Source organism: Augochlora pura, chromosome 10 (assembly GCF_028453695.1).
Source record: "Augochlora pura isolate Apur16 chromosome 10, APUR_v2.2.1, whole genome shotgun sequence".
Taxonomy (NCBI): domain Eukaryota; kingdom Metazoa; phylum Arthropoda; class Insecta; order Hymenoptera; family Halictidae; genus Augochlora; species Augochlora pura.
Window position 1 is genome coordinate 1,710,238 of NC_135781.1, and position 18,517 is coordinate 1,728,754.

The window sequence follows — 18,517 nt, forward strand, 5'->3', positions numbered from 1 at the left end:
ATATATATATAGATTTAATATATATAATTATATATTTTTATTATAATATATTATGATATTATAATTAAATATTATATATATTTATATATTGTACTTACATATTATATATATATATTTATTTATTGTACTCAAATATTATATATATTTATATATTATAATTAAACATTATATATATTAATATATATAACATTTACAACAAGATCAAGTTGAAAGGAACGCCGGATCGCGATTTCGATTGAACACGGTCCGCCAGATCTTTTGTGAGAATTAATCGAACACTTTATATATAACCCTTCCTCCCCGCCGCTCCTTTAACAGTTCTCCTCTGACGAGCACAGCCATTCTTCGAGCAGGATTTTAATTTACTTCATTTTTCTCGAATACACGGTCAATTAACTCCCACCCCCCGACTCTTGTCTAGTAGTTTCCACTCTTTGAAAGGTGTTCGCGACGAAATACCTTTTCGCTTCGTCTGTCGCTTTGAATAGAGCGGCATCTTGTTCGCTTTCCTCGCTCTGGTGTCTCAGTATCTGAGAGAAAGGGTTATTCAGTGGATAATTGAAAAGTGGCTGGGATATAGAGACGAGCAGTTAGAAAATTCTGCAGAGTTAAATGCGATATCTTATTGCATTTGGGCTACAATAGATGGTTGAAGTAAGGGTTAGAAAATTTTTTAATAATATTGAAATTTGGTGGCAGATTCCTGAAGCGATTTGGAGCAACTTTTTCCTTTGCGAAAATTTTCTACGAGTCTTCGTTCAAGAGTTATTAACGAAAAACGTGCGGCGCCACGCCTACGACCGTCTACGCTCCGCCCTCGCTCTGTAATTGGTTCACGTTATTCTTCGAATAACTCATAAACTAAGCCGCGTAGAAAGTTTTCGTAAAGGAAAAAGTTGCTTGAAATGATCTTAGGAACCTCTTTTTGCAATTTTAAATAATCATAGCAAAAAAAAAGATTTTTATAAGATAATTAAAAAATATTACAATCTGATAATAAACAACTTCTTATATTCAACAATTATCTTTCTTTATGCAAAATAAATATTAACCTAGTCGAGTTGCAAAGTGCTATATTCATAATAAAAATCATAGTCTTCTTCCCGAGATTTTAATAAATAAATACCGTAGAAATATTGTTAAATTCTTTTCTCTTCGCTGCTTGGAATTTCACTTATTCGACATTCTCGTCGTAATAATAACTGTAATAATCGGCACTGTAATAATAACTGTATCCAGCGAGACGAAAATATAGCGGAACCATTAGGGGCACGATTCGAATTCCGTTTAATATATTTCGACCGGCGGATTATCATGATTTTTCCATAGACGATAATAGATCGCGCTTAACGGCGGCCGATACTTAATCGGCTTAAAATCGAATTAACTCCTGCCAACACTCAGATTATACGCTCGAACCGTTGAATAGTTAAACGATATAATACATTTAAACGCTAACGATAGTTCGTACAGATATCGGCGACGCGATTAGTCATTCCACCGGCCGCGAGAAACGTTCTTTCTCTGACTGCCGAGGAGAAATTCCGAATTTTTTGTTCTGGTCGAGAGAGTCGCGTTGAAAATTTTTATGGCGAACGATCATCGATGGAAAATTGTTCTTTCGTTTTATATTGGGTAATATGTTATTAAATTTGAGAGGTTTTATTCATTTGATCAAAAATGATTAACTAACAACCAAAACGTATAAAAATAAATAAAAAACAATTCCAGTTACTTGCAATCATTGATCGCTACCAAAAATCATTTTGACCAAACCAATCAAGCTTTACGCTTCAATATTTTCTGGCTCCGATAACAAAAATCATGTTTTCCGAAAGAAATCGTCAGCGCAGCAGCGATATCCACTTTCCGAAAAGTCATGGGGCGCAGGAAGGGCGCGCTTGTCAAGCTCATTCGGCGGAGATAACGTCAACAAAGTTGATTGAATTTCTTGGCAAACATTCCGCCGTGTCCGCAGCCTCGAAACGACGCGGAGAGTCGAGGAACGTTTCGTTTCCTGTTGACAGGGCACCGTAGCCCGTTGCGAAGTTTATGCTTTGCGCCGCCGAAAATCGCTTGGCCGAGACTGGCGAAACGAGTCGAACGGAGCTGTGGTTTTGCCCGGGCGAAAGGGTAACCTTGTAATTCGCCTATACTTTGTTGATCGCTGTGTACCGCGACTAATTTTCATTTAAATTCATAACGTCTTGGTTGCGATGGTATTAATCTCGGCGATGGCTTTGACAGCGTCGGATTGATGTACGAAGTCTCTCCTTGCTCTCTCTCTCTCTCTCTCTCTCTCTCTCTCTCTTTATTATTTTCTTTAATCTTCGCCGCAAAGGAAGCGACGAGAATTGCATTAGTTACTAAATTAAATTTTTCTATGTATAATTATTTACTAGTTTAGATAAATAATAATAGGTTGTTTATAAGAAAGATATTTTAGCTGAGAAAAACTATTTTGAATTTCGAGTTTAAATAGCTCTAGTTAAGCATAGGGTTATAATCCTTTAATGGGGAAACAGTAGCGAGGAAAGCGACGGAAGAATGATTTTACCAGAAATTATTTCACCAGTAATGATTTTACCAGGAATCATTATATCACGATTAATTTTTCACCAAAAATGATTTTGTCACAACTGATTCCTCCACAAATGATTATACCGTGACTGATATCATCACGAATAATTAAACCGTGACTGATATCATCACGAGTGATTTTATCAAGAATTAATTCTACTCTAAATGATTTAATCGCGAATGATTGTAACATTTCTACCACGAATACAATCACCACGAGCGACCCAGCGTTCCACCAACGCGAATCGATTCCTCGTACTTGATCTTGTCGCGTCGCGATCCACACCGGTCGCCTAGATAACAATGAAAAAGAAAAAAAAAAGAAAACGTACCGCGGTACCGTGTGTTTTGTTGATCCACGTTGAATTAATAAAGGCTGTATGATGTGAACACGTTAGCGCGGTTGAGGGTTTCGACGGGACGTTTCAAACGAACGTGGTGGTCACGCATAACGGCAGTTGCCTGTACGTCCCTCCGGGCATCTTCAAGAGCACATGCAAGATAGACATCACTTGGTTCCCCTTTGACGACCAACACTGTGACATGAAGTTCGGATCCTGGACCTACGACGGCAACCAGGTACACACACTACTGTCTCCCACTACACACAATATAAACACACGCCTCCAATGTACACGAACGCGCGAGCACCGAAGAGTCTCGTATTGGTCCCACGTGGAAACTTTTACGAATGCCGTGCTTTGTCTTTCGAGAGGGTTACAATCCTTGTCCGAGACTGCCGAAGTAAACTGGCCCCGTCGATAGCGTCGCCACGAACCTACTAGTTGCCCTTCGCCATGGAGAGAATCGATGTTGACAGTCTGATTGATATTTTCGTTCGATTTTATTGCTGTTGATTCTAATAAATTTTTCGATGTGAATCGACGTAAAATTTAATAGATGAACAATCAAAAATTAGAATAAAGTAAATGGTTAATTAGTATTGTAGTAAATTGATATTTTAGTAAATTACTATTGTAGTAAATTAATATTCTAGTCAATTACTATTATTTTAAATTACTAATATAGCAAATTAATATTATAGTAAACTACTGTTCTAGACAATTGCTATGCGAGTCAATTACTATTATAGCAAACTACTATTATAGCAAACTACTAATATAGTACATTAATATTATAGCAAATTACTATTCTAGTCAATTAGTATTCTAGTCAATTATTATTATAGTAAATTACTATTCAAGTAAACTAATATTCTAGTTAATTACTATTCAACTAAATTACCATTCTGTTAAATTACTATTCAACTAAATTACAATTCTGTTAAATTACTACTTTGTTAAATTAACATTCTGTTAAATTACTACTTTGTTAAATTAATATTCTGTTAAATTAACAAAAGCAGATCCATGTCCAATGCGCGATCCTTACCGGGAACAATAACAACGGAACCCCATTCGAATAACAACCTTGCGAGATAAATCGCAAGGGACGACGGGATTACCGTCGAACAACGAGAGAGGCCTTATCGTTCGAAAGTTGGCGAACGGCGTTCGGTCGGTCGGGTAACAGCGTCGTTCCGCCGGCGATTACCGTGGCTCTCGCGATAATCGAACTGCGAAAGAGCGAGGGCGAAGCGATTCGACCGGGGAACGTCGCGCCATTGGAATACTCGAGGGCCGCTGTTTTTCCGTCTTATACTTAATGTTATCGGCAGAGAGTCGAGACGCGGTCTTCCAGTCGAGAAGCGGTTTTCGAGTCTATTGTGAAGTTTTTGACCGGGTCTGCACCCTTTGGCAGCCGGTTTATTGCTTTAACATTGCGAGCATAAGCTGAATCGTTGTTTCTCTGTTTTTTGATTAAAATCAAGGTAATATAAATCAAGGAAATATAAATATTGCTAATAAAAATATTGGTAAACGAAGGGTTAACATCGTGAGCATAGTTAACTAATTCTTTGTTAAAGTCTGTTAACTCTAATTTTCGTAAATTTGGTAAATCAACTCCAATTTACCAAACTCGTTATTTTTTTCTTTCGCCAAATTAATTATTTGTCTCCCCTACCAACTAACTTGTTTATCCATCTAATTCGCTTTTAAACCGCGCATCGATTCCACCCATGGCGACCATAGAGCATCTAGTTAAACGGCGACGCTCTCGAAGACGTTCAGGCATCGACGAATCCTTTATTGCCGCGACATATTCGACACCCAGTCTTTTCTCTAACCCCCTCCCCCTTCCCCCCCTCTCTCGCGGTTTCCAGCCGTAAGGAAAGGTCCTCTCCCTTGATCCCTACACGCCCTTATGCGCGATCCTGTGTCCATCCTCCGCCCCTCCTCACTTCTTATCCGGACCCGCGGAGCCGCCCACAACAACCCCCCTCCCCCAACCCTCCGAGGCTTCTTTGTCCGACACGAGAACTCTCTGCGCAACACAATAGCAACCGCTCCATAGATAGCCGTTCGTTCTCACGCTTCGTAGCTTCAGCTCAGAGATCTATATATACCAAAATATATATATACATACATTATGTATATAATATAATGTAATATTTATATGTATATTAGTATATACCGCTTTTATATAGTAATATAATATGATATTCATTTATATTATATATGCGTGTGTCTTTCACGCGATTTTTGATAAATAATATGGTGACCATGGTGTTATATATAGATCTATGGTTTTTGTATGTGTATACGTGCGCGCGACTACGTATTTGTGCGGATATTTGTATATTTTAATAGTTGGGTACGTGTACGTAAGTGTATATTTATACATATATTAATATATCCGTATATTTATATATTTAACTGTTTTATTTGTATTTATATATTTGTATAATTATATACAAATATATATTAATTATATATTGTATACATAATTATATATTAATATATATAATATATATATATATCCATACACTTACGTACTAATTTAAATATTTATACAAATACGTACAAATTCCTATACCCGTAAATATATATCTCGGTATACGTATTTCCATACGTATACATATATATTTGCGCGTCGCATACACGTATACACGTACAGAACAGTAAAACGTATCATATATGGCGCAACGTACGATATGGCACGATTTTCACAGAGTTCTGCGTGGCTGTATATGACACATATATATACACGCATATTGTGCCGATACAGTGTGAAATATCGAGAAGTGTGCGGGGTAAAAAAAGAGAGTGTACCCGTAGACGTGTGTGTACGTAGTAGACGTGGAGGAGAACATCGCGGTGGTCATTGTACAATGGGGGGAGGGTTGGAACGCGAAAATGTCCTCTGTCGCGCGCAAACCGGGTTTTACTCCTGTGTGTTTACGAGACGTTCCGCGCGACGTCGCGGCGCTTACGAGTCACGCGTGTCTCATTTGCTTCTATACAGTCGCTGCCAGACGTGCGCATGAAAGTTTCTGGTCTTTGAAAAATTCTGAGATATTGTGGGAAGTTGAGGAAAATTGAGGAAAATTTTGTGAAAAATTGGAGAAAATTTTTGAAAATTGGAGAAAATTTTGGAAAAGTGCAATATAACGAAACTGGACTCGCTTTAACAATTAAAGGCCTAATTTATTTAAATGCGTCCTATTGTTTTTTCTTGGATATTTAATTGTTTATTTATTGTTACTAGAATCGTTTGTTTATTGTCACTCAAATTGTTTCAATTCGAAAGACGTTGTGAATATTGGACAATGTTTCTTGTGATTTAATATCGTACATTGTAAATTGTCAAGGTATTATGTCAAATGTTACATAACCTCGAGGAAACGAGTCCAAGTTCATCACTAAATAATCTCTCACTTATTATCAAAATTTTCAAAGCTTGAAATTTAGTGCGAAAACACTTCTTAAAGTCGCTCTGTATTCAAATATATAGCACGCGTGACTCTATACACAGTTGCTTATACCGGGTGTCCTAAAGTCACTCAAAAACAGTAAATAATCGTTCCTTAGATGATTTCAAGTAACTTTTTCCTTTACAAAAATTTTCTCCGAGTTACCATTAACGAGTTATTAACGGAAAACACTAACCAATAAGAGTCAATATCAGCTGACATAAGACGACTGAACTCGCGCCTGATTGGTCACTGTTTTTTCTTAATAACTCCTCAACGAAACCTCTAAGAAAATTTTTGTAAAGAGAAAAATTGCTTCAAATCATCTGCGGAATCTTTCACTACCAAAAATTGTGAGTAATTTTTGCGACACCTTGTATACAGCGTGAAAAGTCTCAAATGTTTAAAAGAAAGAATTATCGCCTGAAGTTTTCGAATATTGTCCTAAAATTAGAATTATGTTCGGAGGAAAAGAATCGATAATTAATTATGGTGGTAATTGTTCCCCGAGGACAATTAAACAAAGGTGTGGCAGAATACGTATCAAACGAGGCAGAAAAGCTACGCAACGATCGTCCGAAAAGGTGGCAGCCGTTTAACCCCTTCAATATAAATATTATTAATAATAAATATTAATTTATTCTATATCGAAATAAAAATAAATTCTTCCAAGAAACGAAAAGTACAAAACAACAATAAAATAAACAAAAATTGTCTGCCTGCTATTGTTAAAAATATTAAAAAGAAATAAGTGCTAAAATCAATGCAGCGCTAAAGAAACCGCAGAAACTATACGAAACTATAAGAAACTATATACGACATGGCGGCGAGGCTTCCGTCGACGTTAAATCTCGTTAAACGTGTACCCGTTCTCGAGTGTAACCGAATTTCGGGGGAAGTTGAGATAATCGCCGTTAATGGAACGACGTCTGCGTGCTCGTACACCAACGCGACAGTGTTTCATCGTTAATCACAAAGTTTCTATTCGCGGGCCGGCGAAGAGCACTCGTCAATTTCTGGTTCAAACGTAGGCGGAATAGATTTTCGAGGAGGGGAAGACGCCCGGGGCGTCTTGTAGCGCGCGCCCTCGCGGCGAATAGGCAACAAGTTTCCTCTTTGATTTTCGTTGATTTTTTTTATGGCGACGCCGATTTTGCATTTTATAAAATATTTAGTGGAATTAGTAATGCAATGTTTAATGGAATGTACGATGAAATATAGTATAGTATAATGGAGAATATAATGTATCGTGTAGAAAATAGAAAAATATAATTATATCTTCTAATTTCTCTAAATATCGAAAACAGCAGAGCATTTTTAAAATATTTTTATTTTGTCAAAATACTTGTTGTCAATAGTGAATTTAAATTATAAAATGTCTTCTTCTTTCCAGTATAGTGTACTCGGCACCGTCGTTCTACTACTTCTTTCGACATTATCGATCAAATATGCGCTCGCTTCTTCAATATGCACGTCCTTCGATCAATAAAATACGTGTTCGAAAGAAGTTCGTGAGGTTCGGAGCCCCGCAGAAGCTTCGTAAATATTAACCCTTTCCACTCGAGAGCTGCGTCTCGGCGACGACATTCAAATTGTTGCGACACGTTCCAATATTATTTCCACATGTATACGGCGATAGCTAAGATTTATTTATTAATTTAAAAAAATTTTTTTAATAATTTATCGCTCTCGTGTTTTTAGTCTAGAAATTATACAATTTTCCTCTCTCGTGAATTTCTTTTATTCTTTTATTATCTCGAATATTATCAACTATTTATATATAATAAAAAAATTATTATTATTATATAATGAAATCATCGCTTTATACAACAACGCTCCTCAAACAGTGAAACATCGTGCCCTGCCTAAAAAAAAACAACGATCTCTCGTTTTTTTATTTGTTTTTTATTTATTTTTTTTATGCAACTTCAATCGTAGAAAACGTGTCGCAGCGTTCGAAACAATCGCGGGAGAGGGGGGGATCTGTTTGAAAACTCGAATCGGTGAGAGCCCCCCCCCCCCCCCCTTTTGACTGAATATTCATGAATCGCAATAAACGTTTTTCATAGGCGCCGGGCCACGGCACACGCCCGGACTCCATTAAACGCGGCACGTTTAATAACAGTTTACCGTGGGGCGAGGGTAGGGGTGGGGGGAGGGGGGGGGATGCGCGCGCGAGCGAGAAGTAACCCCTCGAGAGATTCGAATAATTATCACTGTGCGCGCGGGGGAAGAGGTATTTGAGAGCGAGCGCGTTTGTTGCCGAACCGGAAGAATTTCGGGATGCAATTAGGCTCGGCGTTATTCGGGATTTTCTGGTGAAACGCATCTTTGGGTAAAGAGGGGGAGAAAGGGGTGAAACGGTGTTGATGCGCAAACACGTGCCGCTATTCGAGTGTTTGCTCGTCGATAACAATCCGATTATCTCTCATTTTTTAATATCTCATATTAAATTTATTATACACTTATTTTGTATTTATTATATATTCGTTTTATATTTATTTTATTTATTGTTATCTCATTTGGATATTTATTTTATTCATTGTTATCTCAGTCGAATATGTACTTTATTCATTATTATCTTATTCGGATATATATATAATAAACAAATCTAGAAATAAATAATAGAGCAGACCTTGGGATAAATAATAGACAGACTTTGAAGTCGATTTCAACATTTTAAATTTCGCCGAGAATGTTTCTGCTGTTCATTTTATGCGTTGCTACTTCAACAGCCTGCAATCTGTTCCGCCACTTCGCGACAATAATGAGTATAAATTGCGGAATGAAATTACGCAGACCGTAGAACACATAGCGTAGAAAACACAGAGGGGAAATTGTATTCCGCTATGTGTTACCTTTTTCGTTTCGCTGGAAATGTTGCGTTCACTGCGATTTTTAATGTGGCCATCAACGAATTATTGTTGATGAAGTATACATCACTGATATATTAATATAAATTGGTATATTAATGTATTGGTATGTAATGATGTATTTATATTAATTATTATAATGATATATTGATATCTACATTAATATATTAAATTATATATTGCCATCTATATTGATACATTAATATCTATACCAATATATCAATATTAAATAATATATTATCCACACCAATATCAATTTTCCAACATATTTAAAAGTTGTTAAATAACCACAAACAATTGACAAGTCTCACAAATCTATATATAATAATTTATTCCTCACTGCCAGCTTTTCTGCCTCGAAAATTATACAAAACGTATAAATAATCTTCTGCCACCTCCGAGTTCCTACAAAACACAGAGAACAACAATTCTATCAATAAATAAAAATCTGTTTGAATATTAACAACACTTCCGTAACAAAACTTCAGGCTACAATTACCTACCTTTAAACAATTAACTCTTGGTACAATTTTCCATTTTCTCAACAAGGACAATTTTCTTATTTTCACCGCAAAATTAAATAAACTTTTACGACCATTCGTTGACTGCCAAAAGCGAATTGCAAATATATTTACATATTTATATATTTATTACTATATCGATGTCCATATATATTATAGACCGATAGTTTTTCAATCGCGAGAGAGGACTATCGATCACCCCCCCCCCCCCCCCCCCCCCTCCACCCCACCCGGGGCAACAAAGTACGTTATTAACTCGACCAGGGAAATGATATGAAAGTCACACACGGAGCGCTAATGCCGACAAGTTCCGCCCACTTTTCGAAGGTTTCCACACGAGTACTATATGAGATGTGTCAATAGAGTATCAATTTCGATAATGTGCACTCCTGTATCATCGTGAAAGGTCTGCTTCAAAGCGGTGTTCGCCGACATTTTTTTCGAACAGCTGAGAACAATTTGTTGTGCGTGCCTACTTTCTACTACTAATATCATAAGAACGAATTCTAAGTCATTAACTTATTAATATTAATTCATAAGTATGTTATACCGGGTGTCTAAATTGAAGAACAAGCTCAGAGACAATTACAGAGTATTTATTCTAATTTCATTCTTCAGAAGGCAATTTTTACTAAAAATTGTACACCCTGTCCATAGTGACCTATAAAAAAATACGATAATTTTTTAATTAACAATCTGTATATATTTCCTTCTATGAATTAACAATTACTTAAGATTGACAATTGCTTAAAATTGACAATTGCTTAAAATTAACAATAAAATAATAATTATCAAAAATCAAGAAGTCCAATGCTGCGAGTTCATCGCTTCTGAAAGCTCAACGCAATATAGCGTCTTTTTCGTGGCGAAGACGGCGCGTAAGCGTCGCGCACAACAAATTGTTGAACGCAATCGCGGCGACCATGAATTGGCTCTAAATGTGGTGTACATTATTCATTAAACTCTGGTGTCCAGCATATTGAACCCCCCGTCGGTTTAGGGGCCGCTATACGACGGGCTGGATGTCGCTTGCCAGTGTTCTTCTGCTTTCACGGGCTTCCGCCGCGCGGAACGTATCGAGCGAGCTTTCGCTATATTATGTATACTATAGACGTAATATACGTGTGTACACGGGGAAACGATGTACGGCCCTGAGCGCGCGGCAAGAAGCAAGGAGAAAAAAAAAAGAAATGTCGAGAAAAGAAGCGAGGCGAAGAATGAAGATGACCCACCCCCCCCAGCCCCCGATCGCCCACACGTACACAGAGACACGCGGACACGTGGACACGAAGCCAATAACACAGACACAAAAGCAATAACACAGACACAAAGACGATAAAACGCACACAAAAGCGATAAGACACACACAAAGGCGATGAACACACAGACAAAGCCTATAAACACAGACACTAAGCCTATAACACACATACAAAGCCTATAAACACACTGACAAAGTCCATAAACACAGGCACAAAGCCAATAAACACTTACTCAATGCCGATATACACACATACAAGGTCCCTCGAGAATATATATATACAGTACACGTGTGTATTCTCCCGAAACCAACCCCTTCGCCCACCCCAACCAGCCCCCCAAAACCGCCCTCGCGGAGATGGATAAGGAAAACGAGAGAAATCGCGTGGAAAAAAAAAGGAAACTCGACAAGAGATAGGAGACGTAGGGGACAGGACGACCCGAGAGAAACACGATATGACCCAGATAATATACACGCCTCCCACACACAAAACACATCGACCAGTCAAAGCCGGGACCACGTGATTATGTCTGAGCTGGGATTTACGATTTTGCATGGAACGTAAATGTCTTCGTCGCTCTACTATCGACTCCGCAACGATTGTCCTTGGACCTCGTCCTTCAACCGATTTCCCTTATTAGCGACACCTCTGGCCCTTCGCTAGTACACCTGTCCGCGATAACACTCGGATTACAGAGTTTTTTGGATAAACTCGCGGTTGCATTCCTCGGACGATTTGAAACAACTTTTTCCTTTACGAAATTTTTCTCCGAGGCGTCGTTAAGGAGTTATTGAGGTAAAACGGTGGCCAATGAGAGGCGAGCTCGCCTTTGGCGCGCGGTGGATCGTTTATGATTGGTCAGCGGTTTTTGTTTATAACTGGCGAACGAAGGCGCGGAGAAAATTATTGCGAAGGAAAAAGTTGCTTGAAATGGTTCGAGGAACGTGATTTCGTTTGTTGTTTATTGATCGCGGGAGATTTTATTTATATTAATAATGCATGAGATTATTTGCGATCGCCGCAATGCATGCGCAGACGATTTAGAATGATTTGCCGGGGGAAGGTGAGCCTTGTGCGTTTGGCGCTGAACTTTCGATTTCTTTCGTTTCGTTATATTTTTTTTTCTTTTTTTTTAACAGATTCTATAGTCTCACACGACTTTTGCAGAATCACACTTTGGATCAGCATGTTTCGTATTTGTACGACTAGCTGCGGCATACTGGTTATACTTTATATACAGGGTGTTCCTAGAGCGCTCAAGCCACGATTATCAGCAACGATACTGGCTATACGACAGCGCTTATGGCATGGCATAGTAGTCGCAGCTAGCAATAAACAACAATGATTCAGATTTATACAAAATTATTATTGCGCCGATCTCAGCAGAGATTTTTGCAAGATTAAAAATACTATTTCGAAATAAAAATGACCATACTGTTTAACTACACCCACTCTTCAATATTTGTGTATAGTATGTGTACATCACACCCTCGTTCGAAATTACAGCACCATAAAACTAATACCAAAAAATCGTGTAATGTCTGATCAGAAACTTTAGGAACACCCTGTACATTTCAACGAATATTTCGCAATTTCTTCTCAACAAGAAATTAACCATAAATAATCTCGTCTTTTACAAGTCGAAAGGAGCACCCGGTATGCACCCTAAAAGCGTCGTTACCGACGGTATCTGCCTTACCGATAGCTCGACAAATCCTTCAACGAGAGAACGAGCTCGGTGACTCCATCTATTAATTATTGCAAAACAGCTCACAACAAACTGTAACAATTTAAACCACGAGCTGTAACGAGCTATAACAATGTAACACACTGTACCTAAAACAGAGAAAGCATTGAAGAACCGACAAACGCCAAGACTCACTTTTTTCCAATTAAAAAGCGGCGCAAAAGACGAAAAATTTTCGCCAGCTTCGATCCGTCGAAAAAACGTCGTCGCTCCGTCGACGATCGCGAAAAGGACCACGGCGTTTTATTAGGGCTTTTTCTAACCCTATCCCACCTCTTCCCGGTTCTCCCGCGGTCTTACGCCAGCGACACCCTTCGCAAACGCCGAGGGAAACGTCCGCGTGCCAGACACGTCGGGGATCACAAGTTATTTGCAATCTGTCGATCCTGCGTCCAGAAACCCCGCACAAACTTTCCATCGCGGAGTCGATAGCTGAGCGACGTTTCCATGCCAGCCAATAGCGAGCGCTCTCTCCTGACGTTTTCCCATGCGCCGGGATACGCCGGGCGCGCTACGCCAATGTATCGGTTTCGCGCGTTGAGTTACTTCGTTGCCGCAACTCGCGGCAACGGCGCCTCTTCTTTTCCCCTAATTCAACGCTTCCTTTGAACCCTTTCTTCGCTTTTTAAATTGTTCCTCTCTATCCTATTACCCTAACCTTTCTCCCTAATTTTAATATATTTTTATTATTTTATTCCTCGAACAGTGCATACGAAATATCGGATTTTTAAGTGAGTGTACATGAAACTGCATATTTTTTTTCAAAAGCTATTGATTTAATCAAATTAAGCATAATGATATATGCTTTTTATTATATGAGCATTTTATTTTCTATTTTCTATTTTCTATTTACATTATTTATTCTTGTCGAGGTTATGTCGTCGCGTACTTCGAAGCAGCTCATCGAAATCTATTCAAAAAGCTAACACGTTACTATAATAATACTACTGGTAATATTCATTGTAATATATACTATAAAGTATTAATATTAATATTTAAAATTATTAATAACAAAATTTTAGTTTAGAATTTCAGTTTAATGTAAAGAGCGTACATATGAGCGTACAAATCATGTTCGATGTCTTCATGTTGAACCTGACATAACCTAATATCGTCAGGTAAGGGTTTAATTATTTAAATAATTTAGAAATAATATATAAAGAACGTTAAATTGATCGTTAAATTTATTACTATATAAAGAACGTCTCTAATTTTCCTAATGATTTAAATCCTAATTTTTAGGATTTAGGACATAATTTTTAAACGTCCACTAATATTTATAATAAATACATAAAATCTGCACTCTGTTTGCTAAAGTTGAATAAGTTCAGCTTTGAACTGAAAGCTAAAATTTAAGGGGCGAGTCTCGAAGAAGCCGCTGAAATCGAAACAGTTCTTTCGCTATTTTTCTATGGCATCAATCACCGACAGAACTTCTCGTCACTTCCCCTACATATTCTTTGACGATCCAAGATAAATAAATCATTCCTTCCGTCACACTCCGTCGGCGTTCATCGACGCAATAAATCTTCATCTCCATTAACCCCCACGGTCGACGGTGTTGATCGCCTCTCTGCCATTTCTTGCCTACGATCTAGAACAAAAACTGAGACGAACGTTAACTTAGAACGAAAAAGAAACTTTCAGATTATATTTAAACAAATTTCGAAACAGTAACAATAAAAAAATAATAAGAAAACACAAAATAATTAAATCAGATAAGATATTCGCTTTTCTCAAATTCGAGCATTTTCAGAATCGTTTATTAGTACAATAAATATTAACAAAACGAATTGGAAAAAATAGGACATTCACCTTGAAACATTGAAGAATATTTATAAAAAATGGCGAAAAGTTTCGTCAACGCATTACCTTCTAAAAAATAATAACAAAATGCAAAATAATTAAACCACATAAGAAGGAGTTGCTCCACTCAAATTTGACCTTCTTCGGAACCGCTAATTATTACAATAAACATTAATAAAACGCGTCACAAAAAATATGACACCCATCTCAAAACATCAAAGAATATACGTAAAAAATGGCGAAAAGATTCGTCAAGGTATTGCCTTCTATAAAAATTGTGAAAGATCGCGTTTAATCGAATAAACTTCATCCCCGAAACATTGCGCTAATTCGGGCGCTAGTATTTCGCCTAACCAGCGCACCAGACGAAAACCGCGGCAAACAGAAAAGCAGAAAGCCTGGCCAGAAGCAACAAAACAGAACACACTAGCGCATCGCGGTCCGGCCGCCTCCGATCGGCCGCGAAACCGCACAGTTACGGTGCGCTAGCTCTCTCTCCGCGCGGTTCCGAAAACTATTTCATCCGACTGGCAGATCCGCGCGCGGCCGTTAAACGACTCCCGTAAATCGTCGACATAACAATGATCGGATCAACGGTGTCGGTTATCCCGCGAGCAAAAAGTGCCGTCGTCCGATTCGGCGACGGCGTACTAGGAAAATTAATTCACTCTGTCGCGGGACACGCTGTCGTTGTCCGCGGGCGCGCGCGCGCGCGCATAACGAGAAGGCAATTAGCGTTTTACGAGAATTCCGGCGCGTTGTTCGGCTTTACGATTGTCAGGAAGACCCGGGGAGCGCGCGAGCAGTGATAGACACCTCGTAAATCCCGCGAAACTGTCCGCGTGATGGTTGTTTGTCGGCTCAATCTGATCGCCGCTCGTCCGTTGCTGATCATAAACTGTTAATCGCGCGTGATCGTCCTTAGCCGGGCTGCTCCCCGCGCGACGCGACGCGCCGCGCTGACAAACTGTTCGGCTTCGATTCCGTTTCGCGATCCGATCGCGTGATATCGTCCCCGACTCTCGATTCGTTCGCAAGATACGCCGTCCGATTCCATCGGCTATCGAATCGCGTTTCAACCGAACCGGCGGAGAGCTGACGGACGCGCGGTCGATCGGAACCCAGCGGCGAACTTTGCGCTGTCAACCATCAGGTAAATAGGGTCGAGAAACAGGGTTGCGATAGGATTGAATTATAATTAATTATATATGTCGAATAAATAATAGCTCGAATTATTGGAATTGTTTGAATTATTTGGATTATTTGAATTATATGAATTGTTCGTGTTATTCGAATAAACAATTTTTCGAATTATTAACTTAAAATGTTAGTAGACTAAAGAATTCTTAGAATTCGTAGAATTATTAGAATTTTTAGGGTCCTTGAATTATTAGAATTCTTTGATTTACTTTGACCTAAACGAAACGACATATTTTTCGCCGATACGTTCACATAGTCTTGCAAGATTCATATATAGTCGCGAAATTGAAAGATTCTTTAAAAAAATTGAGAATTCCTTAAAAAATTGAGAATTCCTTAAAAAATTGAGAATTCCCTAAAAAATCGAGAATTCCTTAAAAAATTGAAAAATCGCGACGACAAAAGAGCGAGCCGTAAGCCGTCCTCTAGTGAAACAGATCGGCGCGGTGTCGCTCGTACCGCGATAGAAATCGATGAGCTGCCAAGGAGGAACCTGTATTCGACCACACACGTCGAGTGCACGTGTAGAAATCATGATACATACAGCGTTGCGGCCGTAAGTCCTTTAAGGACACCCCGGATAAATGGAACATCGGGAACCGCGTCTGGACGAAACTTATCTACGCCCACCGATAAACGATCGAGTTTTATTAGCCGCGATACATTGTCGGCGCGAGGCTTTTTACGAGCGGGCCGGCAATATTTCCCGCGACATTCCTGCGGCTCTTCTTTCGCTGCGGTAAAAACGCGCGCCATAAGAGCCTTGGGAGCCGTAAGGGTAGGATAGAGATGGAAAAGAAGAAATTGATTAAAAGAATCGCTTCTGCGAAACGATTTCTTTTTAATGTCGCGCGATATTAAATTCGATCAATCGCGGCTCCGTCTTTACCCCTTTAACAGCGCGTTGTTTTTCGCGTTATCCGCTTCGTCATCCGTTCCCCCTTCACCTTTCCCTCCTCTCCACCCTTTATCTCTTTGTCTAAGTATCCCAGGTTTCTGCCTATCACTTGAAATCGAAACCAGAAAAAAGTTATGTTAATTCGCGACGAGTCTCTTTAAGAGCGCGCGACGCAATGCGCGCGGAAAATCTCAGGAGCGCGCGGCCGCTGGCAAAGCTTAGGCTTAAGTACGTATTTGTTTCGCACACACTCATCTTTACTGTCTTATCACGAGAGAATGCGTTCGTTTTTTGGTGTACAAGGGGAAGATGAAAGAGCAATCCCCCACCCCATCCGCCTCTCGATGTCGCCCACCAGAAAGTAGTAGACGAGCATTTGCATTGCGATAAGTGGATCGTTGTAATTGTTGTGTACGACATTCTTCTGTGTAGTCGTCGTATCACCGTCGTTCGGAGCCGTTCCCGTTCCCACAATTCTCGCGGTTTTAGCGGGGCTGCGAACGTTGGCGGACGATCATCTACCAACGGTGATCGAACGCGCTAACTATCGTTATTGGGTTCGGACGATTCGATAGAGGGAATCGAATCTTGTTTGTTCGAACCTTTCGAGTTAGTCGAGAAGAATAATGAATTTTTTTTAATTTTTAGTCTGAAAAGGTAGTCGAATAATGAATTGCTTGAATTTCTTTGAATTTTTCGAATTATTTGAGTTTCTTGAATTTTTTGAATTATTTGAATTCCTTGAATTATTCGAATTGTTTGAATTGGCCAAGTTACTCGAATTATACGAACAGATTTGAATTGTTCGAGTTATTCGAATACACAATTTTTCGAATTATTAGTCTAAAAAGATGAGACGATTAAAGAATCTTTTGAATTACTCGAATTGTTCGAGTTATCCAATAAAGAACGCGTCGAATTATCACTTCAATGAATCAGTTAAGTTCAAAGTATTCGACTGTTCATTCGGATAACTCAAATAATTCGAACAATTCGTTATATACGATTAATTCAAATAATTCGATTAATACGAACAATTCTATATTTCAAAAATTCAAACAAAATTCGATTAATTCTTTATTTGAATAATTCAGACAATTCGTTATTCAAACTACTAGAATTATTCGCGTTGTTCGAGTTATCCTAATTGCTTGAATAACTCAATTTAGTCGAATTATTCAAATACAACGGATTACTCAACTAGAAAAAAGCATTCATCTTAGAGCTAGATATTTACCCAAAACAATCCAAAATCTAAAAATAATTAGAAAGAAGAAGAAGAAGAAGAAAGGAAACACATTTCAATAAGCTCTCTTCTCTAGCTCTCTCTCTCTCTTTAATAATTACTTCTCTCTCTCTCTCTCTCTCTCTCTCTAGTTTTCTCTCTCTTGCTCTATAGCTCTCTCTCTCTCTTTAATAATGACTTCTCTCTCTCTCCCTTTAGTTTTCTCTCTCCAGTTCTCTCTCTCTCTCTCTATCTCTCTCTCTCTCTCTCTCTCTCTCTCTCTGTCTCTCTCTCTATCAGAAGTGCCCTCATAACAGGTTCTCGACACCTGAATATCGATGCTCGAATCGATCTTAAGAGGCGCGGTTCGGCTCGGATCTTAAGAGCCCCGAGGAGAATCGGAGAGTTCTACTTTTCCGCGCTGGGAATCGCGTAAACAACGGGCCAGTAGTATTCTCCCTTCCCGTGTGGTACACCGTTCTCAGCGGCATTAGCTTCTCTCGGTATCGGTTCCGCTGAACGAATGTCGACACCGAATAGGACGCCCAGCCGCGTCTTGCAACCGAGCCAATAATATTCCCGAACAAATAGTTT

The 18,517-nt window shown here is 38.9% G+C and overlaps 1 protein-coding gene across 1 annotated transcript in view; it reads left to right on the plus strand.

Annotated features, from left to right (window-relative positions):
• Nucleotides 1–18,517, plus strand: part of Nachralpha6 (nicotinic acetylcholine receptor alpha6) — a 332,523-nt gene that overhangs the window by 192,409 nt on the left and 121,597 nt on the right. The window contains exon 5 of the mRNA XM_078191877.1: nucleotides 2,979–3,159. Within this exon, the coding sequence (XP_078048003.1) occupies nucleotides 2,979–3,159 (181 nt within the window). The remainder of the gene's footprint in view (nucleotides 1–2,978; nucleotides 3,160–18,517) is intronic.